Source organism: Eretmochelys imbricata, chromosome 1, assembly GCF_965152235.1.
Source record: "Eretmochelys imbricata isolate rEreImb1 chromosome 1, rEreImb1.hap1, whole genome shotgun sequence".
Classification (NCBI taxonomy): domain Eukaryota; kingdom Metazoa; phylum Chordata; order Testudines; family Cheloniidae; genus Eretmochelys; species Eretmochelys imbricata.
Genome location: NC_135572.1, coordinates 273,381,223 through 273,408,696, shown reverse-complemented (window position 1 = coordinate 273,408,696; position 27,474 = coordinate 273,381,223). Strand labels below are relative to the sequence as shown.

Genomic DNA, 27,474 nt, shown 5'->3' with positions numbered 1-27,474 from the left:
TTGGTCCAACACTGATGGCCCCACCTCTCCATGGGGCTCCACTCCACCAGCCGCTCTGCTCGCCATCCCACAAACTGAACTGCTCCGCCAGCCGCTCCGCTCACCGTGCTGCAAACAGCTCTACCATATAGCTTCAGGCTCCCCTACTATTTAACACAACACACAGTGATTTCAGCTCTTTTGTGATTTCAGCTTGTAGTAGGGGAGCCACACTGTTGGTACACCATTAGCCCAAAGTGAATTCAGCTCAGCAGCCTGTAACTAGACTCCTAATGGAATCAAAATTAGCTCTGATATTCCACAGTGGAGAGAGGAGGAAGTGCAATTAGCATGTAAGGCCCTCACCAGGGGGCCCATAGCACCAGGTATTAATACCTGTTCCCAGCCTCTCTATTCACAGAGTTTTGGAACCCATGTACCTTGCCTAGCGAGTGCTACTTAGTTGATCATAGAATCATAGAATCATAGAATATCAGGGTTGGAAGGGACCCCTGAAGGTCATCTAGTCCAACCCCCTGCTTGAAGCAGGACCAATTCCCAGTTAAATCATCCCAGCCAGGGCTTTGTCAAGCCTGACCTTAAAAACTTCCAAGGAAGGAGATTCCACCACCTCCCTAGGCAACGCATTCCAGTGTTTCACCACCCTCTTAGTGAAAAAGTTTTTCCTAATATCCAATCTAAACCTCCCCCACTGCAACTTGAGACCATTACTCCTCGTTCTGTCATCTGCTACCATTGAGAACAGTCTAGAGCCATCCTCTTTGGAACCCCCTTTCAGGTAGTTGAAAGCAGCTATCAAATCCCCCCTCATTCTTCTCTTCTGCAGGCTAAACAATCCCAGCTCCCTCAGCCTCTCCTCATAAGTCATGTGTTCTAGACCCCTAATCATTTTTGTTGCCCTTCGCTGGACTCTCTCCAATTTATCCACATCCTTCTTGTAGTGTGGGGCCCAAAACTGGACACAGTACTCCAGATGAGGCCTCACCAATGTCGAATAGAGGGGGACGATCACGTCCCTCGATCTGCTCGCTATGCCCCTACGTATACATCCCAAAATGCCATTGGCCTTCTTGGCAACAAGGGCACACTGCTGACTCATATCCAGCTTCTCGTCCACTGTCACCCCTAGGTCCTTTTCCGCAGAACTGCTGCCTAGCCATTCGGTCCCTAGTCTGTAGCGGTGCATTGGATTCTTCCGTCCTAAGTGCAGGACCCTGCACTTATCCTTATTGAACCTCATCAGATTTCTTTTGGCCCAATCCTCCAATTTGTCTAGGTCCTTCTGTACCCTATCCCTCCCCTCCAGCGTATCTACCACTCCTCCCAGTTTAGTATCGTCCGCAAATTTGCTGAGAGTGCAATCCACACCATCCTCCAGATCATTTATGAAGATATTGAACAAAACCGGCCCCAGGACCGACCCCTGGGGCACTCCACTTGACACCGGCTGCCAACTAGACATGGAGCCATTGATCACTACCCGTTGAGCCCGACAATCTAGCCAGCTTTCTACCCACCCTATAGTGCATTCATCCAGCCCATACTTCCTTAACTTGCTGACAAGAATACTGTGGGAGACCGTGTCAAAAGCTTTGCTAAAGTCAAGAAACAATACATCCACTGCTTTCCCTTCATCCACAGAACCAGTAATCTCATCATAAAAGGTGATTAGATTAGTCAGGCATGACCTTCCCTTGGTGAATCCATGCTGGCTGTTCCTGATCACTTTCCTCTCATGCAAGTACTTCAAGATTGATTCTTTGAGGACCTGCTCCATGATTTTTCCAGGGACTGAGGTGAGGCTGACTGGCCTGTAGTTCCCAGGATCCTCCTTCTTCCCTTTTTTAAAGATTGGCACTACATTAGCCTTTTTCCAGTCATCCGGGACTTCCCCGGTTCGCCACGAGTTTTCAAAGATAATGGCCAATGGCTCTGCAATCACAGCCGCCAATTCCTTCAGCACTCTCGGATGCAACTCGTCCGGCCCCATGGACTTGTGCACGTCCAGCTTTTCTAAATAGTCCCTAACCACCTCTATCTCCACAGAGGGCTGGCCATCTCTTCCCCATTTTGTGATGCCCAGCGTAGCAGTCTGGGAGCTGACCTTGTTAGTGAAAACAGAGGCAAAAAAATCATTGAGTACATTAGCTTTTTCCACATCCTCTGTCACTAGGTTGCCTCCCTCATTCAGTAAGGGGCCCACACTTTCCTTGGCTTTCTTCTTGTTGCCAACATACCTGAAGAAACCCTTCTTGTTACTCTTGACATCTCTCGCTAGCTGCAGCTCCAGGTGCGATTTGGCCCTCCTGATTTCATTCCCACATGCCCGAGCAATATTTTTATACTCTTCCCTGGTCATATGTCCAACCTTCCACTTCTTGTAAGCTTCTTTTTTATGTTTAAGATCCGCTAGGATTTCACCGTTAAGCCAAGCCGGTCGCCTGCCATATTTACTATTCTTTCGACTCATCGGGATGGTTTGTCCCTGTAACCTCAACAGGGATTCCTTGAAATACAGCCAGCTCTCCTGGACTCCTTTCCCCTTCAAGTTAGTCCCCCAGGGGATCCTGGCCATCCGTTCCCTGAGGGAGTCGAAGTCTGCTTTCCTGAAGTCCAGGGTCCGTATCCTGCTGCTTACCTTTCTTCCCTGCGTCAGGATCCTGAACTCAACCAACTCATGGTCACTGCCTCCCAGATTCCCATCCACTTTTGCTTCCCCCACTAATTCTACCCAGTTTGTGAGCAGCAGGTCAAGAAAAGCGCCCCCGCTAGTTGGCTCCTCTAGCACTTGCACCAGGAAATTGTCCCCTACGCTTTCCAAAAACTTCCTGGATTGTCTATGCACCGCAGTATTGCTCTCCCAGCAGATATCAGGAAAATTAAAGTCACCCATGAGAATCAGGGCATGCAATCTAGTAGCTTCCGTGAGCTGCCGGAAGAAAGCCTCATCCACCTCATCCCCCTGGTCCGGTGGTCTATAGCAGACTCCCACCACTACATCACTCTTGTTGCACACACTTCTAAACTTAATCCAGAGACACTCAGGTTTTTCTATAGTTTCGTACCGGAGCTCTGAGCAGTCATACTGCTCCCTTACATACAGTGCTACTCCCCCACCTTTTCTGCCCTGCCTGTCCTTTCTGAACAGTTTATAACCATCCATGACAGTACTCCAGTCATGTGAGTTATCCCACCAAGTCTCTGTGATTCCAATCACATCATAGTTCCTTGACATCACCAGGACCTCCAGTTCTCCCTGCTTGTTTCCAAGGCTTTGTGCATTCGTATATAAGCACTTGAGATAACCTGTTGATCGCCCCTCATTCCCAGTATGAGGCAGGAGCCCTCCCCTCACAGACATTTCTGCCTGTGCTTCCTCCCGGTATCCCTCTTTCCCACTTACCTCAGGGCTTTGGTCTCCTTCCCCCGGTGAACCTAGTTTAAAGCCCTCCTCACTAGGTTAGCCAGCCTGCTGGCAAAGATGCTCTTCCCTCTCTTCGTAAGATGGAGCCCGTCTCTGCCCAGCACTCCTCCTTCATGGAACACCATCCCATGGTCAAAGAATCCAAAGCCTTCTCTCCGACACCACCTGCGTAGCCATTCGTTGACTTCCACGATTCGACGGTCCCTACCCAGGCCTTTTCCTTCCACGGGGAGGATGGACGAGAACACCACTTGCGCCTCAAACTCCTTTATCCTTCTTCCCAGAGCCACGTAGTCTGCAGTGATCCGCTCAAGGTCATTCTTGGCAGTATCATTGGTGCCCACGTGGAGAAGCAGGAAGGGGTAGCGATCCGAGGGCTTGATGAGTCTCGGCAGTCTCTCCGTCACATCGCGAATCTTAGCCCCCGGCAAGCAGCAGACTTCTCGGTTTTCCCGGTCAGGGCGGCAGATAGATGACTCAGTCCCCCGGAGGAGAGAGTCCCCGACCACCACCACCCGCCTTCTCCATCATATGGAGTCCCTCCATCATAGCAAAAGGCCAAGTACAGTTCCACTGTCCTTGATTCCCATAATCAGGGTAATAACAATTTATTCTTCCTGCCCCAATAACAGAGACACTGGGGATCCCACAGCAGCCAAAGTGACCATTTGGGCAGCTATGGCCTCCTTCTAGGCGGGGTGGGTGTGCCTATGCAAATGAGATCAGCCCCTGAAGTTCTTTTCCACAACTTGCCACACCTCACCACCAAATGTCAGGGTGGAGCTCATCCTGACTCTGCTTACATCCACAATACTTAGCAGCCCTGATAAGGACATAGTTAGCTCTTATACAGATGCATGGCATGCCTGCTAACCGAATTCAGCTTAGTGGCCCACTTGGCCCCTAAGAACGCTATTGCTTGGCTCAGCGAATATGCAAATGCTAAATAAAATAAATGGCACCTTATGGTTAAGAACTATAGGACCTAAAGTACTGATGTTCTTATTTCTAATATCCTTCCAGGCTTTCAGACCCTTGATCATGAAGATCAGATTGCTTTACTGAAGGGCTCAGCAGTAGAAGCCATGTTCCTTCGTTCAGCTGAGATCTTTAATAGGAAACTTCCTGTAGGAGATGCTGACCTCTTAGAAGAAAGAATTCGCAAAAGCGGTAGGTGCTTTATTTAGTGGAAAAAAGACCTGCTTTCATGGGTCAGCATTTGTCCTTGAAATGTTAGCTCAGAATGTTTATAATTGGTAATGAAATAGTTTATTTGAATGTTGTTCTTCTCAGTCAGCCTTGAGTGCAAAGGTCATGAGGTAAATGTTTAATCATAATTTCATTGTAAACATTATGAATTAAGCTATATCAAAGAAACTAATGTATCTCTTCAAGGGTGAGTATAAAAGAACTGTGACAATAAAATGCCATTTTATTGTGTTGTTCAAATAAAGTGTCAGTTTATATGCTTGTAAATGTCATTAATATAACAAAAGAATTATAGGTTATTACTGTGTATGATTGAGAGGGAAAAAACCCTGCCTCTCTGGGTCAGTTGGTAAGAAGGATCACGGCGAATAAAGAGCACTGAACAATGATGGTTGTAATGTATTTTCAGTACACATTCCACTTCATAAGGGTTCTCAAAGGTCTGGTCTGCATGATGGAATTTTACAGTGTCTGAACACAGTTCTCAACAATTGAGAACAACAACAGCTCAACAACAGCTGAATAGGGACTGAACGCGGGTTAGGAATTGTTGTAGACTTGGAAAAGTTCTGTATTGTGCCAAGTCACTGTACTTACATTTCAGTGTAGAGTATGTAGAACAGTATAAACAAGTCATTGTATGAAATTTTAGTTTGTACTGTCTTTGCTAGAGCTTTTTATGTAGCCTGTTGTAAAACTAGGCAAATACTAGAGAATTTAATGTACCCCCGGAAGACCTTTGTGTACCCCCAGGGGTATGCTGATTGAGAACCACTGAGCTAGTGAACAGGAGCAGCTAACAGGGGAGTTTTGCGAGGGAGTTTAGAGAAGGAGCCTGAGAACCAGATACACATTATTAACAGTCTCTAAATTTAGGCCAGTAAACACTCCCACCCAAAATAACAACAACAACAAAAGCTACATGAGTAGAAAGAATGAAGGCAGAAGTCCAGCAGCAGAGTGGAGGCTATCCAGTTTATTGCACTGAATGCAAAATGTATGATTACGTGCCTTGTGGCATATGTGTGCATTCAGTGCAGGGAACTTGTGGTCCTCAGAGACAGTGTATGGGCTTTGGAGACCATAGTGGCTTACCTGGAGGAGCTAAGGGAGACAGAGAGGTACATAGATGAGACTTTCCAGGACACAGTAGAATGGTCCCACTCTCAGTCCGACAGCCTCTGTGCTGTTGAGAAGGATGAAAGTCTTGGGAAGAACATCAAAGTGGAGTGGAGGGAAGAGATCCTATAGTTGGGATCCTCCTTCCAGATGATTTCATGGTATACTCTCGCACTGAGGATATCTCTCCGAGGGAGGGGACCCAAGTTATTAGAAAGAGACAGGTAATAGTAATGGGGGATTCAATCATTAGAAATATAGATAGCTGTGTTTGTGATGACCTGGAGAATCACATGGTGACTTGCCTGTCAGGTGCAAAGGTTGCAGATCTCTGGAGACATCTAGACAGGCTTATGTGCAGTGCTGGGGAGGAGCCGGTGGTCGTGGTGCATGTACCAGTGAAATAGGGAAAGACAGGTGAGAGGTCCTGGAGGCCAAATTTAGGCTACTAGGTAAGAGATTGAAGTTCAGCACCTCCAGGGCAGTGTTCTCTGAAATGCCTCCAGTTCCATGAGCAGGGCCAGTTAGACAGGCAGCACAGCAGGGCCTCAATGCGTGGCTGAGACAATGGTGTAGGGAGGAGGGGTTTAGATTTATTAGGAACTGGGGAACTTTTTGGGAAAAGAGGAGCCTATACAGGAAGGGTGGGCGCCACCTAAACCAAAATGGAACCAGATTGCTGGCGTGTCAAATTAAAAAGGTCGTAGAGCAGTTTTTAAATTAAGGTCTGGGGAAAGCTGATAGGTGCAGAGAAGCACATGGTTCAGATGGAGGCATCCCTTAGGGGAGGATCTATTAACGGGGAATCTCTGTATGTTAGTAAAGAGGTGAGGATAGAAGCTGATAAAGTACAGATTGGAGCTGAAGACAAACAGATGAAAAAGAGTGCCATTCAATTCCATCATATAATGGTAGACAACTAAAAAGTGACAAATTTTGTAAGTGCTTGTATACAAATGCTAGAAGTCTAAATACTAAAATTGGGAGAACTTGAATGCCTGGTAATAAATGAGCCTATTGATATAATAGGCATCACAGAAACTTGGTGGAACGATGATAATCAATGGTAGATGGTAATTCCAGGGTACAAAATACATAGGAATCACAGAGTAGGTCGTGCTGGTGGGGATGTGGCACTATAAAGAAAGCATAGAGTCAAATATAGTAAAAATCTTAAATAAATCAAATTGTATAGGAGAATCTCTATAGATAGAAATCCCATGCTTGAATAATAAGAATATAGTGGAAGGAATATACTACCAACCCCCTGACCAGGATGGTGACAGTGATTGTGAAATGCTCCAGGAGATCAGAGAGGCTATAAAAATAGAAAACTCAATAATAATGGGGGATTTCAACTATCCACATATTGCCTGGGTACATGTCACCTCGGGATAGGAGGCAGAAATAAAATTTCTAGACACCATAAATGACTACTTCTTGAAACAGCTAGTCCTGGAACCCACAAGGGGAGAAGCAATTCTTGATTTAGTTCTAAGTGGAGCACAGGATTTGGTCCAAGAGGTGAATATACATGAAGTTCTCAGTAATAGTGACGATAACATAATTAAATTTAACATTCTTGTGTGGGGAAAGAAATACTAAAGAAGCCCACTGGAGTAACATTTATCTTTAGAAAGGAGAACAACATAAAAATTAGGAAGCTAGTGGAAATTAACAGGTACAGTCACAAATGTGAAATGCCTGCAAGCTGCATAGAAACTTCTTAAAACCACCAAAATACAGGCTCAAATTAAATGTATACCCCAAATTAAAAAACATAATAAGAGGACCAAAAAGTGACACCGTGGCTAAACAACAAAGGAAAAGAAGTGGTTAGAGGTAAAAAGGCATCATTTGAAAATTGGAAGTCAAATCCTACTGTTTCCCACATAATTTAGGGCTCTCTCCTCCCGCTCTGGGAGCAATGGCCTTCTGCGGGTTAATGGGACCTTTTCCCAGTGAAAGAGCCTTTATCAGAAAATAAATATTCTTAAACTTGTACATGTATTTATTAGCGATCAACATTTATACCCTCCCCTAATCTTATTTTCCAAAAGATGAGGCCTCCCTCCAGGAATTAATTAATTATGTCAGGCCAGGCCTTTGCTACTTTCCCCTAATTCTTTTTATATCAGTGTTTGTCTTTGCATTATATTTTTATCTTTCTGTGCTTTTGCACATTGCCAAAACCACAGGGTGGTAGTCATTCAAACTACCATTAAAAATAGGCTTACAATGCAAACTAGAGGGTGCAAGCTTACCTCCTTTTTATGCTATTAAAACTTCTAAAATATCCCAGACAGTAAATTTCTTGAGGACCCACGGCCTCCAAAGAGCCGGGCAAAATAACCTTCCATTTCCCTCCTGGTTTCACTATATATAGTCTTGCCTCCCCCAGACTTTCCTGCCCAGAAGCGATGGGGTTAAAAGTGTGTGTTTGCAGGACTGCTTTCCCTCTGACCAAAATAAAGCCAAAACAGTAATCATTTTGCAGCTGATTCTGATACTCTTACTCATATTGAATAGGTCCTTGCTCCAGCAGTAGTCCCAGTGATTTTGAAATTAATCAGATTACTCATGGACTGCGGTACTACTCTGCATGAGTAGGGGGTATCAGTGTCAGGCCCTTGGATATTTGCAATGTATATAGCTTCAGATAATGTAAAGGGAAAAAAAGCATTGTCAGTACAATTCTCTCATCAAAAATTTTCATTACCTTAGGCTTGAACATACAATGCAACATGCAAATATGCAAAGAATACCTAAGTTTACTTCCTCCATACTTTGTTGAACTTATACCAGTTAGTTAGAAAGCTGCAAATCTGCAATGTTTGGCTGTAAATTTTCTCCACTTTAGAGAGGGACAGTTATTATGAAATGCAAAATGATACTTTTGTCTATCTCACAAATGCACTCTGTTAAGCTCAACAAATATTTCTTTCATACGCCATCTGCCACTGACTTATTATAGGATGCTTCTAGAATCTTAAAATATAGTAGGAATTTAACGGAATATGTAGCCCAGACCCCAACAAAATTAACATAATAATATGCTACGGGATAGAAAAATTACAGACTCTTTTTGTAAAAAGAAAAGGAGGACTTGTGGCACCTTAGAGACTAACAAATTTATTTGAGCATAAGCTTTCGTGAGCTACAGCTCACTTCATCGAAAGCTTATGCCCAAATAAATCTGATAGTCTCTAAGGTGCCACAAGTCCTCCTTTTCCTTTTGCAGATACAGACTAACACGGCTGCTACTCTGAGACTCTTTTTGGTGTTTTGAAAACTAAGGTATAGACACATGAACTGTTGTAGCATGCCTGACAGTTTGTTAGTCTACTGCAGTGGTTCTCAAACTAGGGCCACCGCTGGTTCAGGGAAAGCCCCTGGCGGGCAAGGCCGGTTTGTTTACCATCCGTGTCTGCAGGTTCGGCCGATCGCAGCTCCCACTGGCCGCGGTTCAGCGCTCCAGGCCAATGGGGGCTGTGGGAAGTGGCACGGGCCGAGGGATATGCTGGCCGCCCTTCCTGCAGCCCCCATTGGCCTGGAGCGGCGAACCGCGGCCAGTGGGAGCCACGATCGGCCGAACCTGCAGATGCGGCCGGTAAACAAACCGGCCCAGCCTGCCAGGGGCTTTCCCTGAACAAGCGGCTGCCCTAGTTTGAGAACCACTGGGAACCACAAACTTTAGAGGAAAAATGCTTGTCTGAAAACTCACCACAACACAGCTGTTCATATTTTATATTATTTGGGCAGTTTGTTTAAAATGAATCAATAATTAGAGATAAATAATTCCATATTGGAAAGTAGTCTAGCACATAAAAAAAATGGAATCTCACTTTAGTAAGTAGTCACAGGGTCAAACTTCAGAGTTGGATTATTAATATCTGGGGCCTAAATTTTCAAAAGTGACTAGTGATTTGGGGTGACTCTGTTTTAGGGTGTCCAACTTATTACACCCTAAAGGGGCCTAATTTTCATAAAGCACTGAGCACCTATCTTCTGAAAATCAAATTTCTTTAAGTTGTCTTAAGTTGGACACCCCAAAATTAAAGCAATTTTCACTTGTCATCTTTGAAAATTTTAGTTAAGGTGTATATGTAAGCATAAATATTACTAATACAATTCATTTATATACACAAGTTATTGGGCTCAATACAGGGGTAACTGGGTGAAATTTAATGGCCTGTGATATACAGGAGGTCAGATTAGATAATCTACTGGTCCCTTCTGGCCTTAACCCCCATGAATATGTTGTACTAAAAGTTGCAGACACCCACTGCCATTATTTCTTGTTACGAAAATGCTAAACAAATAATTCAGGCAAAGAATTTAAAACTAACCTAGGTAAGAAGGCAAATTCCAAGAGCAGTAAAAAATATGATGCAGAGGGGAGAACAATGCAAAACAAGCAGCAAACGTGCAAGACAAAATTGAATGAAAAGAAAAACCACACAAACAGAAAAAAGAACCACTGAGGAAACATAAATATAGCTGAGCAAAATTCAAAGCAGGTAAGCATACTATATAAAAGGGTAAGGATGAGAGTAGAGGGAAGCAATAATGTATCAGGAATACTTGGAGCTTCTAGAAGGGCACCAAAGACTGACCCTCTTAAAAAGGAGTAGTATATTTTTGAATTTCGTCCTTAGTCAGAACTTCAATCCATATAGGATCATTTTTAGATGTAGGCGAGTGTCTAAATGTCAGCTGGGTCCTATTGTCAGGCTTTGATATATGGACCCATGAAAATGGGGAAAAACTGCCTGAAAGTCGCAAGCTGTCCAATGTTTTGTCATCTGTCATGATGTGCTCTTAGAAATGGCTTTCATCTATTAATATTTATGCTATTCCCCCTCTACAGTTGTATTGAATTTAACATTTTCCTGATAAAGAAACCAGAGATCTGGTGGCGATGACCTTTCAGCATTAGCAGCTTTCATTTGATTCTTATGCTGATGCAATATGGTTTTATTTATTAGTGTGACTAACATACTGGCTAAGTAGCAGCACATCTCACCAACTGTCTTGTTTATGCCCTCAGGGTTTTTTACATAATACGATATAAAAGTTCTTTCTTTAAATGTTGCTGAAACTGAATTCCTCTCCTACGTGGGCTACCGAGGAAACCTATTTAACGTTAATGAAAGCTTGTGCCTTTTTTTTATGTTAATTGATGCTGCAGAATGCGTACCACATTGCAATTACCTGGTTATTTCTGTGAAAGACTGACATCTCAGGAATATGCCTAGTTTACTTCTGTAATTTTAAAGGTGCTTTGCAGATTCCACTTATTGATAGTGCAATATTATTAAAATGTTTATGAAGGGCAAAATATTTTCTCAATGAGCATTTATACATTGTAACTATGATGACACTGCTTTTCTGGAAGTCATTAAGTATCAGATTCTGATTCTTTTACTCTAGCACATTATTCCACGAATAAGCCTGTCGATATCAGCGTTAAGGAATAAAATGCTACTTCACATCAGTAACTGTGGTAGAATCTGGCTCTAATTTTTCAGTGAGTAGAAGAATACCTGTCAGTGTGAAATACACTATTGCCTATTGCCCTTTAGCACCTGAAACCCATCAACAATGAGATAAAGGCAGGAAGGGAAGTAACCACTTTATTCTAAAATATTGGTAAGAGTCTACGTTCTGTCCTTGCATGTGAACACGTGGTTCCCACTGATTTCAATAAGAGTCTCTCATGTGCACTCAAAAGCAAAATTTGGCTCAGCAATAATGGACAATCACTTCCAGTATTTCCAGCTTTATACATAATAATAAATTAATAATAATAATACTAAAATAAATTATTATTATTATTATTATTTAATTACTTGTATTACTGTAGCATCTAGGAGTCCTAGCCTTGGACCAGTACTCCATTGTGCCAGCTGCTGTACAGACACAGAACAAGAAGACAGTCCCTGTCCCCAAGAGCTTACAATCTTAGTATCAGACAAGAGACAACAGATAGGGGAGTGCCAGGAAACAATGAGGCATTATTGATCAGCATGACAGGGAGTGGTCTCAACATACAAGCAGCCCACATGTTGTCAAGATTTTTGCATCATACTAAAGGAGAGTTTTAAGGAGGGATTTGGAGAGGACTAAAGACTTAGCTTTGAAGATGTGTACGGGGAACTGCTCCCACATGTGAGGGACAGCGTGAGAAAAGTTAAATTTTCAAACAAATACCTTTGTACTAAGTGGTCAATGGAGGCTGATATCTTGGGCCAATCGGACACGAGAGTTGACTCCTTGTTAGTGAATGTGAGAGGATAGGAAAGGATAGGGCCTTGAAAGTGAAGACAGGTAGTGTCTGTTTGATGAGATAGAGAAGGAGGAGCCAGTGGAGGGATCGCCAGAAAGCGTGACATGATCAAAGTGATGGTCTAGGAAAAGATCTTTGCAGCAGTATTCTAAATAGATGTCAGTGGGGCAAGATTGTATTTGTCAAGGTCAGAGTAAAGGGTGTTGCAGTAATTGAGACACGAGATGAGAGCCAGGATGAGGGCTTTAGCTGTGTGGATGGCTAAGAAAAGTTGTATCTGAGAGATGTTTTTCAGCAAGACTTAGATTTGGCTGGGAGTGAGGACCCACAAATAGTTCTAAGAAGAAAATAATGCCCAGGTTATAGCCCGAGTGACGGACAGGATGGTAGTGTTGTCCACAGTGACACAATTTTTAAAACACGTTCAAAATGGAATTGCTGGAAAAGAAGACAAAAACAAGCAAATAAACACAACCTCTTTAAAACTCGATGATTTAACGTCTTCCGTTCACTGCATTGTAATACACACAGCCATGGGTATATATAGAATGGGAAAATTCTGTTCATGAATATTTCAGAGCCACATGAAGTAGCCAATTCCATATTCCTGCATTATAGCTAGATAAATAGGTGTAAGTGTTTAATTCGTATCTACAGAGGCAGGGGAATACTGCATTCTAATTGCAATACGCAGGGAATTTTCTACTAAATTTGCACACTGAGACAGACCACAGAGAACACAACCGCTTTCCTTCGATATAAATATGCTTCCCAAGCTGACTACTACTGTATGTTTACATATATAGACTAGAGTCACCAACACTAAGGGAAGTGTAAATTATACTTCCTTGCCAGCCAGGCCTTCTTCCCTACCTGCAGGTAATTCCCCCAACGGAGGGTGTGTGGTGTTTCCACCACCACGTTCCCTCAGGGGGTTTCTGCTGGGGTAGTACTGAAAGTGGGTTGGGTTGTGAAACAAGTCACAGACCTGGCACATACAATTTCTAGGGAGTGAGCTGGGTTGCTGAGGGGTGCACATTTTAATTGCTGCCTGGGGAAGCCCTTCTGGTTGGGTGCTTTTCCCACTTTCCTACCGCCTGGGGAAGAGTAGCCAATCAGGGCTGCTGCAGGTAGGAGGCAGAGCTTTTTTCCCCTCCCCTCAGCAACCTGACACCATTCTCAAGGTGGGAGGACAGGGGCATCATATTCTATTGCATGGGGGACAGTCGCTTCCTCCCAGCCTTGGTTTTCCCTTCCCCAGATCTTTCCTAGCTCCTTGCCAATTGACACTATATTGCCTCCCCAGGGCTGGGGTAGGAGGGGGGGACACTGCTGTGGTGCGGCCTGGGCTGGGGCTCCTAATCTGCATGTTGCTCCTTCTGCTCCTTCTGCTCACTGGCTGGGCAGGAAGCAGCAGTGGCAGTCTGGACTGGAGCTGACAATGCAGAGGGAACCTGGCCCCAATCCTTGCCCTAGGCTGGCCATCACTGAGACACCTTCCTCGGGCTTTCCACCCCCCTACTCGCCGGGATAAGATGGCCATGCCATGCCACCACCCTGCCTACATCCAGGATGGGACCGCGCTCCTCCCCCATGAGCAGCTGTGGCCTTAGCAGAAAGGTGGAAGGTGGGATGCTGAAGTGATGCCCCTGGGAGGAGGGAGATAAGGAGCCAGGCAGCCCATGCCAGTTCTGCTACCACCTCACTCCTGTGAGCAATGGGCTGCTTCCTCTGCCCCCCAGTTCCCTCCCTGCAACACCCACCCTGGGAAGTGGGAGAGAGGACTCTACTGCAGCCCCCTCAGGTGTGGGGGGATGAAACCCCCCATAAGCTGCAGTAGGAACAGAGGTGGGGCGGGGGGGACAGAATTTATGAGTGGCAGATTGGGGGACAGGATTGATTTGGGGGTGGGAGACAGAATTAATTGCTGAGCATGGGATGGGCAGATGTGGGCGTGATAAGACCCCCACTTTTCCAAACCATGTTAAGCATTGGCTGGGTAGCTTCTTTGGTCTGCAGTTGTGGTTCCATTTGAGCCTCACTGGTGAATGCGGAGGAGATGCACCACTTCCTTCACTGGTCATGACTTCTTCTCAGCTAATGCCTCTCCCTGCTCATCTCCCTAACAGTCACCTGATGGAGGAGAGGTCATGTGTCCACTTTCTGGTCCTGCAACCTCTCTACTAAGTCGACTATGCCCTGCCAGGCTCTACACCGCTCGCAGCCAGCAGAGACCCTGGATGTATCTGCCCCAATTATTATAGGGTCCTGTGATGCATTTCACTGTTAACATTCAAATAAAATAAAAGTCAAAGTTTCCAGTGAAAGTTTCTGAGTCTGGAAAACAATTTTGATAGACAAGATTCTGTGAGAGATAAGTTATAATTTAGTGAGTAATTAATACATTTTGTTTTCCATAAAACAACAGTTCATTTACTGCTAGGATTAATATCCACTGGCACCTTCACACTTATCCAGATGAAAGATCTTTTCATCCATATTAACAACACAGTATTAGTCATTGTTAATTAGAACAAAACATTCTCCCTGGTAGAAGTTTTTTAAAAAAACATCTAGATGTCATAAACACTTCTCTAAAGCTTACCTTCAGGTAGGTCTGTTTAATTTTTATTATTGAAAAGAGGCAAATGAAAATAAACACATATAGAAAATGTAGCTTATAAATAAATGTAGTGATAAATACTGACTGGCTACTAGGGAAAGGAATACTCATTTTCTCTGGTTTTAACCAGCTAACTGCTTAGGGCCTGAAGCTGCGGACATCATTCACATTGCCTTTAAGGAGTGTTTCGCCAGTCTAAGGATTGCAGGACTAAACCCTTAAAAGCAAGATAAAAATCATGTATATGAAACCATGGATATTAATAAAGTTGTACAATAGGTAAAGTGGGCTGGACAAATAAGAGTCTCCGCTTTGATGAGCTTTCATGAAAAGATTTCATGACTATCTCCCATTGATTTCCCTAGAAGTTGCATCAAGTCATTAGACAGTAAAGCTCTTCAAGGCAGAGACTCTTATTTGTTTAGGACACTTTACTCATATACTGAAGTCAATGAAATGACTCCATAGAAGATGGATCAACCCTTGTAGGCCCAGATCTGTATGATACATGACATTACAAAATGGCACACAGAGTAGAGCATGTTCTTTGTAGCTGAAATGCTTCACAGAACAAATGGGACTAGCAGAAGATTTTTGAAAGAGGGAAGAAGGGGTGGCTGATGAATATTAATCAGGAAGATGTGCCTACAGAACAATATATAGCACAGATTTCTTCTACATCTCGTACAGATTTTTTATAAACAAAAGTAAGAGCTAGCTTATTTTTTCTCAAAAAGAAAAGGAGTACTTGTGGCACCTTAGCGACTAACAAATTTATTTGAGCATAAGCTTTCGTGAGCTACAGCTCACTTCATCGGATGCTCATGAAAGCTTATGCTCAAATAAATTTGTTAGTCTCTAAGGTGCCACAAGTACTCCTTTTCTTTTTGCGAATACAGACTAACACGGCTGCTACTCTGAAACCTGTCCTTATTTTTTCTGTTCTCGGTGAGGCCAGAAAGACTTTTAAAATCAAATTAAAAATTTAGAATAAAACTACAAACACAATATGTCTTGGCTTCACTTCTAAACTGCAAACTGCAGCAGTGACATTTGAGAAGGTCCCATAACTCCCCCTAGTTACTATCCAAACGCCACCTATAATGTGGTTCTTAAGCACCTGAAGGGAGATGAGACCACCTCTATATATGTCATAATAGCAATTAAAAAAAAACAATCAGGCATTTTAAACATTTCTATTTTTTTTTTCTGATGGGGTTTATTAAGTCCAAACTGAAATATTTTCAGTCATATAAGAAAACAGCTCCCTCTTGTGATGAAACAGCAGTTAGTGCATGATGAAATAGTGTGGAAGAGGTCTGTAGAAAGATGAATAGAACAAAACCAGAAAAGCCTCTTCCACTGGGGCTTATCATTTTACATATTTAGCTAACAATAGTCTCTTGCTTCATTTGACTATTGAAACATTTCAAAATTCTATTCTTTTTGGTATCAACATAAGCATACTCTCTAATACTGTAGCACTCCTCTTCATTCTTTCCTCCCTTTCCTGTTTATTATTATAAAATTTATTATTTGTATCACAGTGGTGCTGAGGTCAGGGCCTCATTGTGCTAGGCATTGTACAGGCATATACGACTTGTCAACACTGACAACACTACAGCGACACAGCATAGACATTACCTACACCAATGAGAAAGATTCTCCTATCAGCGTAGGTAATCCACCTCTCTGACAGATGATAATAGGTCAGTGGAAGACTTCTTCCATTGACCTAGCACTAGATAAAGACAGATAAGGCAGCCATGGATCAGAGAAGGTGCAGGGAAACCCCAGCCATTTCCCCCTATGTAGGAGCCACTAGAGAATCTCTCTACCATGGGATGATCTTTCCATGGCCACCTATGCCTGTTTTAGATCCAGATTCCACTGCTGGCATGGTGCAGAGTGACTACACCCTTCTCCAGAATTGGGACCTCTGATTGTTGTCATTTTTATTTTGCTTTGGGTACACTGTGTATCAGAGAGGCTAAAGAAAACAGCGCAGAAACTCATCACCACCAATGCCAACCATTCAAAGCTCAAGTCAGCACCCCAAAAAATGTGATTGGCTGAAAAATCATGAGATTTTAAAATAAACTACACTTGGGGATCCTTTTGTTTGCCTTCTAGCTTTTGAGACGTTGGGGTACCCTCTAGTCATGTTTTCAAGCTTTTCTCCACAACCATAAGGGCTAGAAACTTTTTTAAAAAACAAAAGCTGGGATTCTCATATAATCACTTGACTGCAGGGGCCGAAGTACCAGATGTCATGAGACAATCAGGAGAGGTGGCAACAAAGGAAACTGGGGGAGAGCAATGAGCCAGGAGTGGGAAGGAGGCAGTCTTGCTAGGATTCTCCCTTCCCTCTCCTATTTTCCATGCTTCCAATCAAGAAGATGATGGTAATCTAATGGCACAACAAATTTGGACATGTTTTGTTTGCTCCCAGACCTTCATGCAGTCATTTTTGTGCCATTCACTTCCAATGGGGAGTTCTTTCTGGCAACCGCCAATGCTAAACTGTACAGATCTTTTACATTTTTCAGTTTTCATATGAGCTTTGGCATTTAATTTTGTCATATTTAATCATAGTGGTACTTTTAAAAAGCATTCTCTTTCTAAAGGAATAGATGGACCTGAAAGCTTAGTGAAACAGTTGTTCAACATTTTAAATAGCTAACTCTGATAATTATGAGAAAAATTACAGTGGAAAATTAGAGGCTCTGGCTGTAGTTCATTGTTTTTGAAGCCCCAAGAGTACAATTAACTCACATATGACAAGCGGACACTTGTCATACATTTCTGCTTCATTGATTCTGACCCTTCTAAAAAGGGCCTGACTATGTGAAAACTTGTGATAAGAGCTTCAGTATTGCAGTTCGTAACCTGAAATTAACACAGGTGGTTAATGTTATATGTTTAATTACAGTGTGCACCATGGGTTAGATTTACTCTCCAAAGAGTGTGTTCTTTGTTGCTAGTTTATTCCAAACCGTAGAAATGTTTATTCCTATAGCAGCAGCAGAAAGTGACTAATCATAGTTTAGTCAAGTGACCTCTCAATTTTTCGATTTTGCTTCCTGTGGCTGTACATCCACTGATTTTCACTTTGAGTTTTCGGGTTTGAACAATCTCCAAACCTCAAAGCAAAATGTGACTAAAACTACAAAGTTTAGCTTCCTTTTTGTGTAAATCTTGAAAAACCACAGTGGTTTCCACCCAAAGCCTTAACTTTTAGCCAAGATTAGCTCAAAACTCAGAAATACGTTTCCTCCTAGGGATTGAGATAACTAAAGAACAAGTCACAAAGTTTTCACTTTTGGAAATAGAGTAGGATCCCTTCCTTCAAACCTATGGCATTGCTACTGCAGAACCACTGGTGTGGAATTCTAAACACACCCCAGATGCCCACCATCAGACAGCTTTAAGCAGCTGTATTAAGCAATCTTGCAACAGCTCTATTTTAATATGAAAGTTATAATGCACCCTGCTCTCCGATAAAAAAGGCATGAATTCATTGGGCCTGATTCTCAAGTGCATTAAGGCACAGTGTAAAGGAGATAAAGTGGGTTTGAATGTAATTTAAGTCCAGAGTGCTGTAAAGGTGCCTGAGCATAAATAAGAATCAAGCCCATGGTCTCTAGACCGAAGAGTCACAGAATCATAGAATCATAGAATATCAGGGTTGGAAGGGACCTCAGGAGGTCATCTAATCCAACCCCCTGCTCAAAGCAGGACCAATCCCCAATGAAATCATCCCAGCCAGGGCTCTGTCAAGCCTGACCTTAAAAACTTCTAAGGAAGGAGATTCCACCACCTCCCTAGGTAACGCACTCCAGTGTTTCACCACCCTCCTAGTGAAAACGTTTTTTCCTAATATCCAACCTAAACCTCCCCCACTGCAACTTGAGACCATTACTCCTTGTTCTGTCATCTGCTACCACTGAGAACAGTCTAGATCCATCCTCTTTGGAACCCCCTTTCAGGTAGTTGAAAGCAGCTATCAAATCCCCCCTCATTCTTCTCTTCTGCAGACTAAACAATCCCAGTTCCCTCAGCCTCTCCTCATAACTCATGTGTTCCAGTCCCCTAATCATTTTTGTTGCCCTCCACTGGACGCTTTCCAATTTTTCCACATCCTTCTTGTAGTGTGGGGCCCAAAACTGGACACAGTACTCCAGATGAGGCCTCACCAATGTCGAATAGAGGGGAACGATCAGGTCCCTCGATCTGCTGGCAGTGCCCCTACTTATACATCCCAAAATGTCATTGGCCTTCTTGGCAACAAGGGCACACTGTTGACTCATATCGAGCTTCTCATCCACTGTAACCCCAGGTCCTTTTCTGCAGAACCGCTGCCTAGCCATTTGGTCCCTAGTCTGTAGCGGTGCATGGGATTCTTCCGTCCTAAGTGCAGGACTCTGCACTTGTCCTTGTTGAACCTCATCAAATTTCTTTTGGCCCCATCCTCCAATTTGTCTAGGTCCCTCTGTATCCTATCCCTACCTTCCAGCATATCTACCTCTCCTCCCAGTTTAGTGTCATCTGCAAACTTGCTGAGGATGCAATCTACACCATCCTCCAGATCATTTATGAAGATATTGAACAAAACCGGCCCGAGGACTGACCCTTGGGGCACTCCACTTGATACCGGCTGCCAACTAGACGTCACTACCTATTGAGCCCGACAATCTAGCCAACTTTCTATCTACCTTATAGTCCATTAATCCAGCCCATACTTCTTTAACTTGCTGGCAAGAATACTGTGGGAGACCGTGTCAAAAGCTTTGCTAAAGTCAAGGAATAACACGTCCACTGCTTTTCCCTCATCCACAGAGCCAGTTATCTCTTCATAGAAGGCAATTAGGTTAGTTAGGCATGACTTGCCCTTGGTGAATCCATGATGTCTGTTCCTGATCACTTTCCTCTCCTCTAAGTGCTTCAGAATTGATTCCATGAGGACCTGCTCCATGATTTTTCCAGGCACTGAGGTGAGGCTGACTGGCCTGTAGTTCCCAGGATCCTCCTTCTTCCCTTTTTAAAAGATGGGCACTACATTAGCCTTTTTCCAGTCGTCCGGGACTTCCCCCGATCGCCATGAGTTTTCAAAGATAATAGCCAATGGCTTTGCAATCACATCCGCCAACTCCTTTAGCACTCTTGGATGCAGCGCATCCAGGCCCATGGACTTGTGCTCGTCCAGCTTTTCTAAATAGTCCCGAACCACTTCTTTCTCCACAGAGGGCTGGTCACCTCCTCCCCATGCTGTGCTGCCCAGTGCAGTAGTCTGGGAGCTGACCTTGTTCGTGAAGACAGAGGCAAAAAAAGCATTGAGTACATTAGCTTTTTCCACATCCTCTGTCACTAGGTTGCCTCCTCATTCAGTAAGGGGCCCACACTTTTCTTGACTTTCTTCTTGTTGCTAACATACCTGAAGAAACCCTTCTTTTTACTCTTAACATCTCTTGCTAGCTGCAACTCCAGGTGTGATTTGGCCTTCCTGATTTCACTCCTGCATGCCCGAGCAATATTTTTATACTCTTCCTTGGTCATTTGTCCAATCTTCCACTCCTTGTAAGCTTTTTTTTGTGTTTAAGATCAGCAAGGATTTCACTGTTAAGCCAACCTGGTCGCCTGTCCTATTTACTATTCTTTCTACACATCGGGATGGTTTGTCCCTGTAACCTCAATAAGGATTCTTTAAAACACAGCCAGCTCTCCTGGACTCCTTTCCCCATCATGTTATTCTCCCTGGGGATCCTGCCCATCAGGATCATATACAAACATACCATACTTGCTCTAAAAGAAGGGGCAGGAATTGGGCACGGGATTCCCTTTTTTCTGGGAGAACACCAGTCTCTTGGATTAATGAACCAGCTGAGGTTGGCACAGTCACAGGTTCTAAGGAGTTTGGGAAGCTAGCAGCAGCTACATACCCTTCTTTCCCTACTAACTGTCTAGGACGCTGTCTAGGACGCTCCTGTTTGGTTTGGCCCAAATAATAATCGGAGAGCCAGAAAGTGTCATTGTTCCTTGGTCCAAATACCTTACAGATGCAAGTGTCACACAGCATAATGCCCTTGGCTCTGACCCCAAGGGTGAACTCAGGGTATGTCTACACTGCAATAGAACACCTATGGCTGGCCCATGTCAGCTGATTCAGGCTCACAGGTTTGGGCTGTGGGGTATAAAATTGCAGTTCAAGTTCTGGCTGAAACCTAGGCTCTGGGACCCTCCCTTGTTGTGGGGTCCTAGAGCCAGGATGCCAGCCTGAGTGTTTACACTGCAATTAAATAGCCCCTTAGCCTGAGCCCCATGAGTCCAAGTCATCTGACACAGGCCAGCTGTGGGGTTTTAACTGCAATGTAGACATATCCTGACAGGTTTTTCTGGGACTGATTGCAAATGCAGGGGCTAGCGGATTATTTGGCAAGCTGCGTGTATTGGATGCAGAAAGCCACCAGAAAGCCAGCAGACAGACAGATGCAGTCATGAATGTGGCCCTAAGAGAGAGAGACAGAGCTTTTTGGGGCACAGGACTCACTGGAACGGCAGGCTTGGAAACCATGAGCAAAGAAACTGTCTCCTGTTGTTTGTTCCTACTGTGTTCACAGAAACAGGACTTTGTGTACATTCTTTGGGAGTCAACAGGATTTCACTAAAGCAATACTGACTATCACCAATTTCTCCTTTAACGGAAACAACCTGGCAAAGGCCCAAATATTTAGCTAGCTGCTTAGGCCAAGAGGGCCACAGATAAAACTATTTATTTTTAGTATATTTAAAAAAAATCTGATTATATCACTGAATTTTTTAATAGGTATCGCTGATGATTACATAACCCCCATGTTTGGTTTTTATAAAAGCGTTGGAGAACTGAAGATGACAGAAGAAGAGTATGCTCTACTTACAGCAATAGTTATCTTAACTCCAGGTAATTTCTATTTCTAAATTCAATAGTCGACAATAATTTTTACATACAGGAAATCATAAAAATGACTTGCCTGTAGCAGCTAAATAAAAATTAAGATATTGTTACTTATCAGAAAGGGCTTTTCTTTTCTCTTGTATGGAAAACTCCCAAGTGTTGATGATATATAGTAGCAAATATGTCCTAACATTCCATTGAAATTTCAGTGGAACATCAGAACTTTGAAAGGAAGCTTCCACATCATGTATACTGTGCTCAAGAACCAGCAGCAAAGGGATTAAGTCTTGAAGAACAAACTCTGGCTGGCATATCATAAGTACATGGTAGAAAACCTGCAGGCAGAAGCAGGGGAGGGAAAGTCGCTGTTTTTTATGTTGTAAGCCCCGTCAGGACCAGGATTTTCTCTTTTCTGTGTTTATATAGCACCGGTACAATGGTGCCCCAATCCCAATTAAGGCCTTTCGGTCCTACTACAATGTATTTACTATTATTACTACTAGTTCCTATTCCAGCTTTCACCAAAACATATGAAGAAGTTTTATGGTACCAAAGGCCTTCCGTCACAGGAGTGGTACAGCAGAATTCTGGGACAAGGCATACAGGTCATAAAATGGCTGGAATAGGGACCAATTGCTTATTCACATAACTTGGCAGTCACTCCCATTCCAACATGCAATATGGCAAAAACCAAGCTCTAAGTACAGTTCTTACTGGTGCCCATGGATCGGCAGGTATAACAAGCCAGGAGAGGCTAAGCCTCCCTTGGCGCAGCTGCTGCTGAACCAGATGCCTGGGCTTTGGTGGCCCCGCCTCTTTCCCTCCCTTCTGGGAATGGGCTTCTACGGGAAGTTTTTGCTTATTTATTATGCGCCATGCAGGTTTCCGGGCGGCTGAGGAGGCAGTATCTGCTACTCAGCTTCCCCAGTCCCTTGGACTCCCTAGGGAGATTACTGATGAACTTGGGAAGCTGAGTAGCAGATACCACCTCCTCAGCTGCCCAGGAACCTGCATGGCACATATAAAAGCTTGATGTTCTCCATCTGGCTGCTTCTCTCCAGCACTCTCCACCCCCAACTCTGGAGGTGCCCACTGCCACTTGCTGGTTCCTTCTCTCCTCCCCACTCAGCCTCCTCCCCGCTTGCCCACCACCGCTCACCAGCGATGGGCCAAGCAAGGAGGGGAGAGGAGATGGAGGGATGCATGCAGCGAGTGGGGAGGGGGCTGAGCAGTGGAGTGGGGGAGGAGGGACCAGGAGCAATGGCAGGGGAGGCTGAGCAGGGAGGAGGGGGAAAGGAGAGGAGGGATGCCAGTGGGTAGGGGACCCAGCTGGGGAGGGGGCAGGGCCTGGGGTGGAGTGTGGGCAGGACTGTGAGCAGAAGAGGTGGGATGGGGAGCTAGCCTCTCCGAGAAGAAGCTTCACCCGCTGCCCATGGTGGTACCAGGAGATGGCCAGGAAAAGAGTCCCCCTCCACCCCAAAAAAAAAATTAGATGGGGGAAAAACAATGAAAACCAAAAAATTTTGACCAAAAGCTTTCAGCTGAAAACTAGAAATCTTGATTTGTAAATGCCACCATGTTGCTGAATGTAAGATGTAGTTTGGATGATTCATGCCCTCATTCTCTTCTATGGGCCCGTCTCCCTGGCTGGCCTACATATCTCATGATACATGACTTCTTCCCCTCTTGGTGAGCCCTCACAATGGATTGTGAGAGTTCCTGGTTGCAGTGCATCATGGGAGATGTAGTCAAGGTGGGGAGCGCAGCCCATAGAGGAGAACAGCGATACAAGGAATCTGAATTACAATACCTCGGAGGTATGGTGGCAACATTTTCTAATAAAAAGCTTTGAGTGTTTGAAGTTAAAATGATCCATCGACAGCTGAAACTTTTCACAAAAAAGATTGTTTAGTTAAAAATCCAATTTTAGCTAGAAAAACAGTTTTGATGGAAAAATGTTTTCCACCATTGCTTAGAGCTTTGTGCTGGTCCTCTGTACTGGGATGTATTTCATACTAAATGAGTAAAAGATGAAGGATCAGCTTTGTTTTATTATTTAATTTGTGTGTGTATTTTCCTGTAATAAAAAGAAGCAAACTAAAAAGAGGCCAAGTTATTGTCCCCAGAAGACCAAGCTGCTGGCATGAGAAGCTTCTGCCTGAAAATTAGTTTTTTTGCTAGTTATGATTGGTTGCAAGAAGGGAGTATGTATTAAAAAGAGCAGTCTCAATCATAATTGCAACACTAGGGCTTGTCTACATAGTGCATTAGTGTGCACCAACTGGGGTGTAAATTCTAATGCACAAAGCACACTGATGAACTTTAGCGTGCACCAGTAGGATCCACAGGGACAATTAGTGCACGATACACTGGTGCATATTAGAATTCACCCCCCCACCCCCGCTGATGAGCACTAATGCATCATGTAGACAAGTCCTGAGATCCTTACGCTTCCTCTTGCCTTGAAACATTCTTTTCGGCAGGTTTGACTGTTGCCGTATGCTAGGGTGAAAAGGTTTAATATTACATACTCTAGGCTGCAGTCCATCCATTTCTCATAAGAGATTCAGAGAAGTGTTTGCAATCTACAAAAATACATACTTGCTAATTATTTTTTCCTTATTCTTTTTAAAACAAACCAGATCGACAATACATAAAGGATAGAGAGTCTGTGGAAAGACTTCAAGAACCACTGCTTGAAGTTTTACAAAAACTCTGCAAGCTTTACCACACTGATAACCCTCAACATTTTGCATGTCTTCTGGGCCGTCTTACAGAATTACGGACATTTAACCATCATCATGCAGAGATGCTGATGTCATGGAGAGTGAATGATCATAAATTTACTCCTCTTCTCTGTGAAATCTGGGATGTGCAGTGATAAATATTTTTAAAGGACCAAATAGCATTTATTTTCATAGAACTACTCAACAGTTATTTCTTTAACTTTTCTTTATTTCTTTTTTACACACAAAGAAAACACACAAAGGATTTCATACAGAAACTTTGTTCATTATGTACTGAATGTTATGTAACTATCAGCCTTTCACATGTGAATATAGAACAACTTTCCCTGTATTTATACTTTCAGATCAAAAAGATAATCTTCAGCATCACTGAGATACCCTATTAGTTCCTTCTGAAATGAATGATTATATTTTTCAGTTCTTTCTTTTAAAATGGGTGATGCAGGTTTTCATAATATTTGTTCATCACAGTACTATTATGCTTGACCTTTTGTATTAAAGGACATTGTTCAAATATTTACTGTAATAAACTAATGGAAATGATTTATGCCATGACATACTTTTATCTTTTAACCATGAAATGTGTTAATTTGAGATGTCCAAGCTCTTATTTGCTCAAATGGGTGGACAACCAGTTGGCTCTAGCAAATGGAAAGAGCCTCAAAACAGGCTATCGAACTATTTCTTGCATGCCATAAATATGTAACTTCTTGTTCTCTTTGCATTATCAATATTCATAAGTAAAATTGAGATAACATTGTGTATTTTGTGGAATTCCACCATAGACTATCCTATTTTACAATAGGTTACGTAACAGAAATAGTTATCCGTGATCAGCAGCTCTGAGCTAAATCTCACTATTGATGTCTTAAAAACAGGTATCATTCTTAAAACTAATACAATAAATGTAGCACTAATTTTATGGGGACACTATTAAAGGGACACTGTCAATCTGAAAATCACAATCCTCTCTAATGTTACAGGTAAAACCCAAGAGTAGTATAGCAAAGGTTACGTGGAAAATATGTGCTGGAAATGGCCCACCTTGATTATCATACACATTGTAAAGAGAGTGATCCCTTTAGATAAGCTATTACCAGCAGGAGAGTGGGGGGGGGGGGAGAAAACTTTTTGAAATGATAAACACCCATTTTTTCATGGTCTGTGTGTATAAAACATCCTCACTGCATTTTTCACTTTATGCATCCGATGAAGTGAGCTGTAGCTCACGAAAGCTTATGCTCAAATAAATTGGTTAGTCTCTAAGGTGCCACAAGTACTCCTTTTCTTTTTCCGAATACAGACTAACACGGCTGCTACTCTGAAACATGGAAAATAAGCATTTTTCTCTACTTTCTCCAGTTTAAAGAAAAGGAGTACTTGTGGCACCTTAGAGACTAACCAATTTATTTGAGCATAAGCTTTTGTGAGCTACAACTCACTTCATCGGATGCATTCAGTGGAAAATACGGTGAGGAGATTTATATACACAGAGAACATGAAACAATGGGTGTTACCATACAGACTGTAACAAGAGTGATCACGTAAAGTGAGCTATTATCAGCAGGAGAGCGGGGGGAAAAAAACCTTTTGTGGTGATAATCAAGATGGGTCATTTCTAAGGTGCCACAAGTCCTCCTTTTCTTTTTGCGGATACAGACTAACACGCTGCTACTCTGAAACCTTTCTCCAGTTTGTTTACTTTGTGGATCTGATGGCACTTTCTGCCCCATAACTTCCACTATTTTCACTGTTTAGTCCGTTAACCAGTTTCACCTCCTATTTCTGCAGGTCTTCTACACAGCAAACAAGGGAAAGAAAACCCTTTTTAAAATATGAAAATGCAATTAGAAAACCATAAAAATTGCCAAGGTGGGGTATGGGGTAGTGTAGTAACATAAACTAATTTCAATTTTTTTAACTGAGTAGATTTAAAATTGTTCATGTATGTCACTTTAAATAGTTTAGGCCTCAAATTTAGGTCCTGATCCTGCAATGTGGTGTTTTGGGATGACTCATAGATTCATAGATATCCAGGTCAGAAGGGACCATTATGATCATCTAGTCTGACCTCCTGCACAATGCAGGCCACAGAATCTCACCCACCCACTCTTGCAATAAACCTCTCACCTATGTCTGAGCTACTGAAGTCCTCAAATCGTGGTTTAAAGACTTCAAGGAGCAGAGAATCCTCCAGCAAGTGACCCGTGCCCCATGCTACAGAGGAAGGCAAAAAACCTCCAGGGCCTCTTCCAATCTGCCCTGGAGGAAAATTCCTTCCTGACCCCAATTCCTGTGCCCATGCAGAGCCTTGTTAATATCAATAGGGCTTCAAGCAGGCAAAGGGTATCATATTGCAGGATCTAGACCTCACCTTGTTGGGTACATAATTGTTACAAAATCTAACATAAATTAAAAAATGTTCATGATTTTCAGAAGAACATGCAAACAATCCAGTGTTTCGATAAATTCCTTTGTGCTGGTGGAAAACTGAATAGTGCACTAGTACATGATGAAACTGACTAGAAAGAGGTGAGCCTGGTTTTACTAAGAAAAGTACAAAAACTAGTTTTGATTTTTCAGTTTTAATAACTAGAGCTGGTGAAACAATGAAAAAATATCATGATATTTCAAAATTATTTTCATTCTCTTCATCTTCTAGACCAGTCGTTTTCAAACTTATTTTCTGGAGACCCAGTTGAAGAAAATTGTTGATACCCATGACCCAGCAGAGCAGGAGATGAGGGATTTGGGGTGTGGGAGGGGCTCACTGGGGCAGAGGGTTGGGGTGTGGGGGTGAGGGCTGCGGGGGTGAGGGCTGCAGGGTGGGGCTGGGAATGAGGGGTTCAGGGTGTGGGAGGGGTCTCTGGGCTGGGGCAAGGGTTGGGGTAAGGGAGGGGGTCAGAGCTCTGGGCTGGGGGTGCAGGATCTGGGGTGGGGCTGGGGATGAGGGGTTTGGGGTGCAGAAAGGGGCTCCAGGTTTGGGGGGGCTCAGGGCTGGGGCAGGGGATTGGTGCGGGGTTGGGGCGCAGGCTTACCTTGGGCAGCTCCCAGTCAGCAGTGCAGCAGAGGTGCTAAGGCAGGGTTCCTGCCTGTCCTAGCACCGCGGACCACGCTATGCCCCGGAAGCAG

General features: G+C 43.4%; 1 protein-coding gene across 3 annotated transcripts in view; it reads left to right on the top strand.

The window, feature by feature from the left end:
• Positions 1–24,476, top strand: part of NR1H4 (nuclear receptor subfamily 1 group H member 4) — a 62,629-nt gene extending 38,153 nt beyond the window's left edge. For all 3 annotated transcript variants that reach the window (XM_077807661.1, XM_077807660.1, XM_077807662.1), the window contains exons 7-9: positions 4,448–4,594; positions 21,488–21,601; positions 24,238–24,476. In XM_077807661.1, the coding sequence (XP_077663787.1) occupies positions 4,448–4,594; positions 21,488–21,601; positions 24,238–24,476 (500 nt within the window). The remainder of the gene's footprint in view (positions 1–4,447; positions 4,595–21,487; positions 21,602–24,237) is intronic.
• Positions 24,477–27,474: the final 2,998 nt, after the last annotated feature.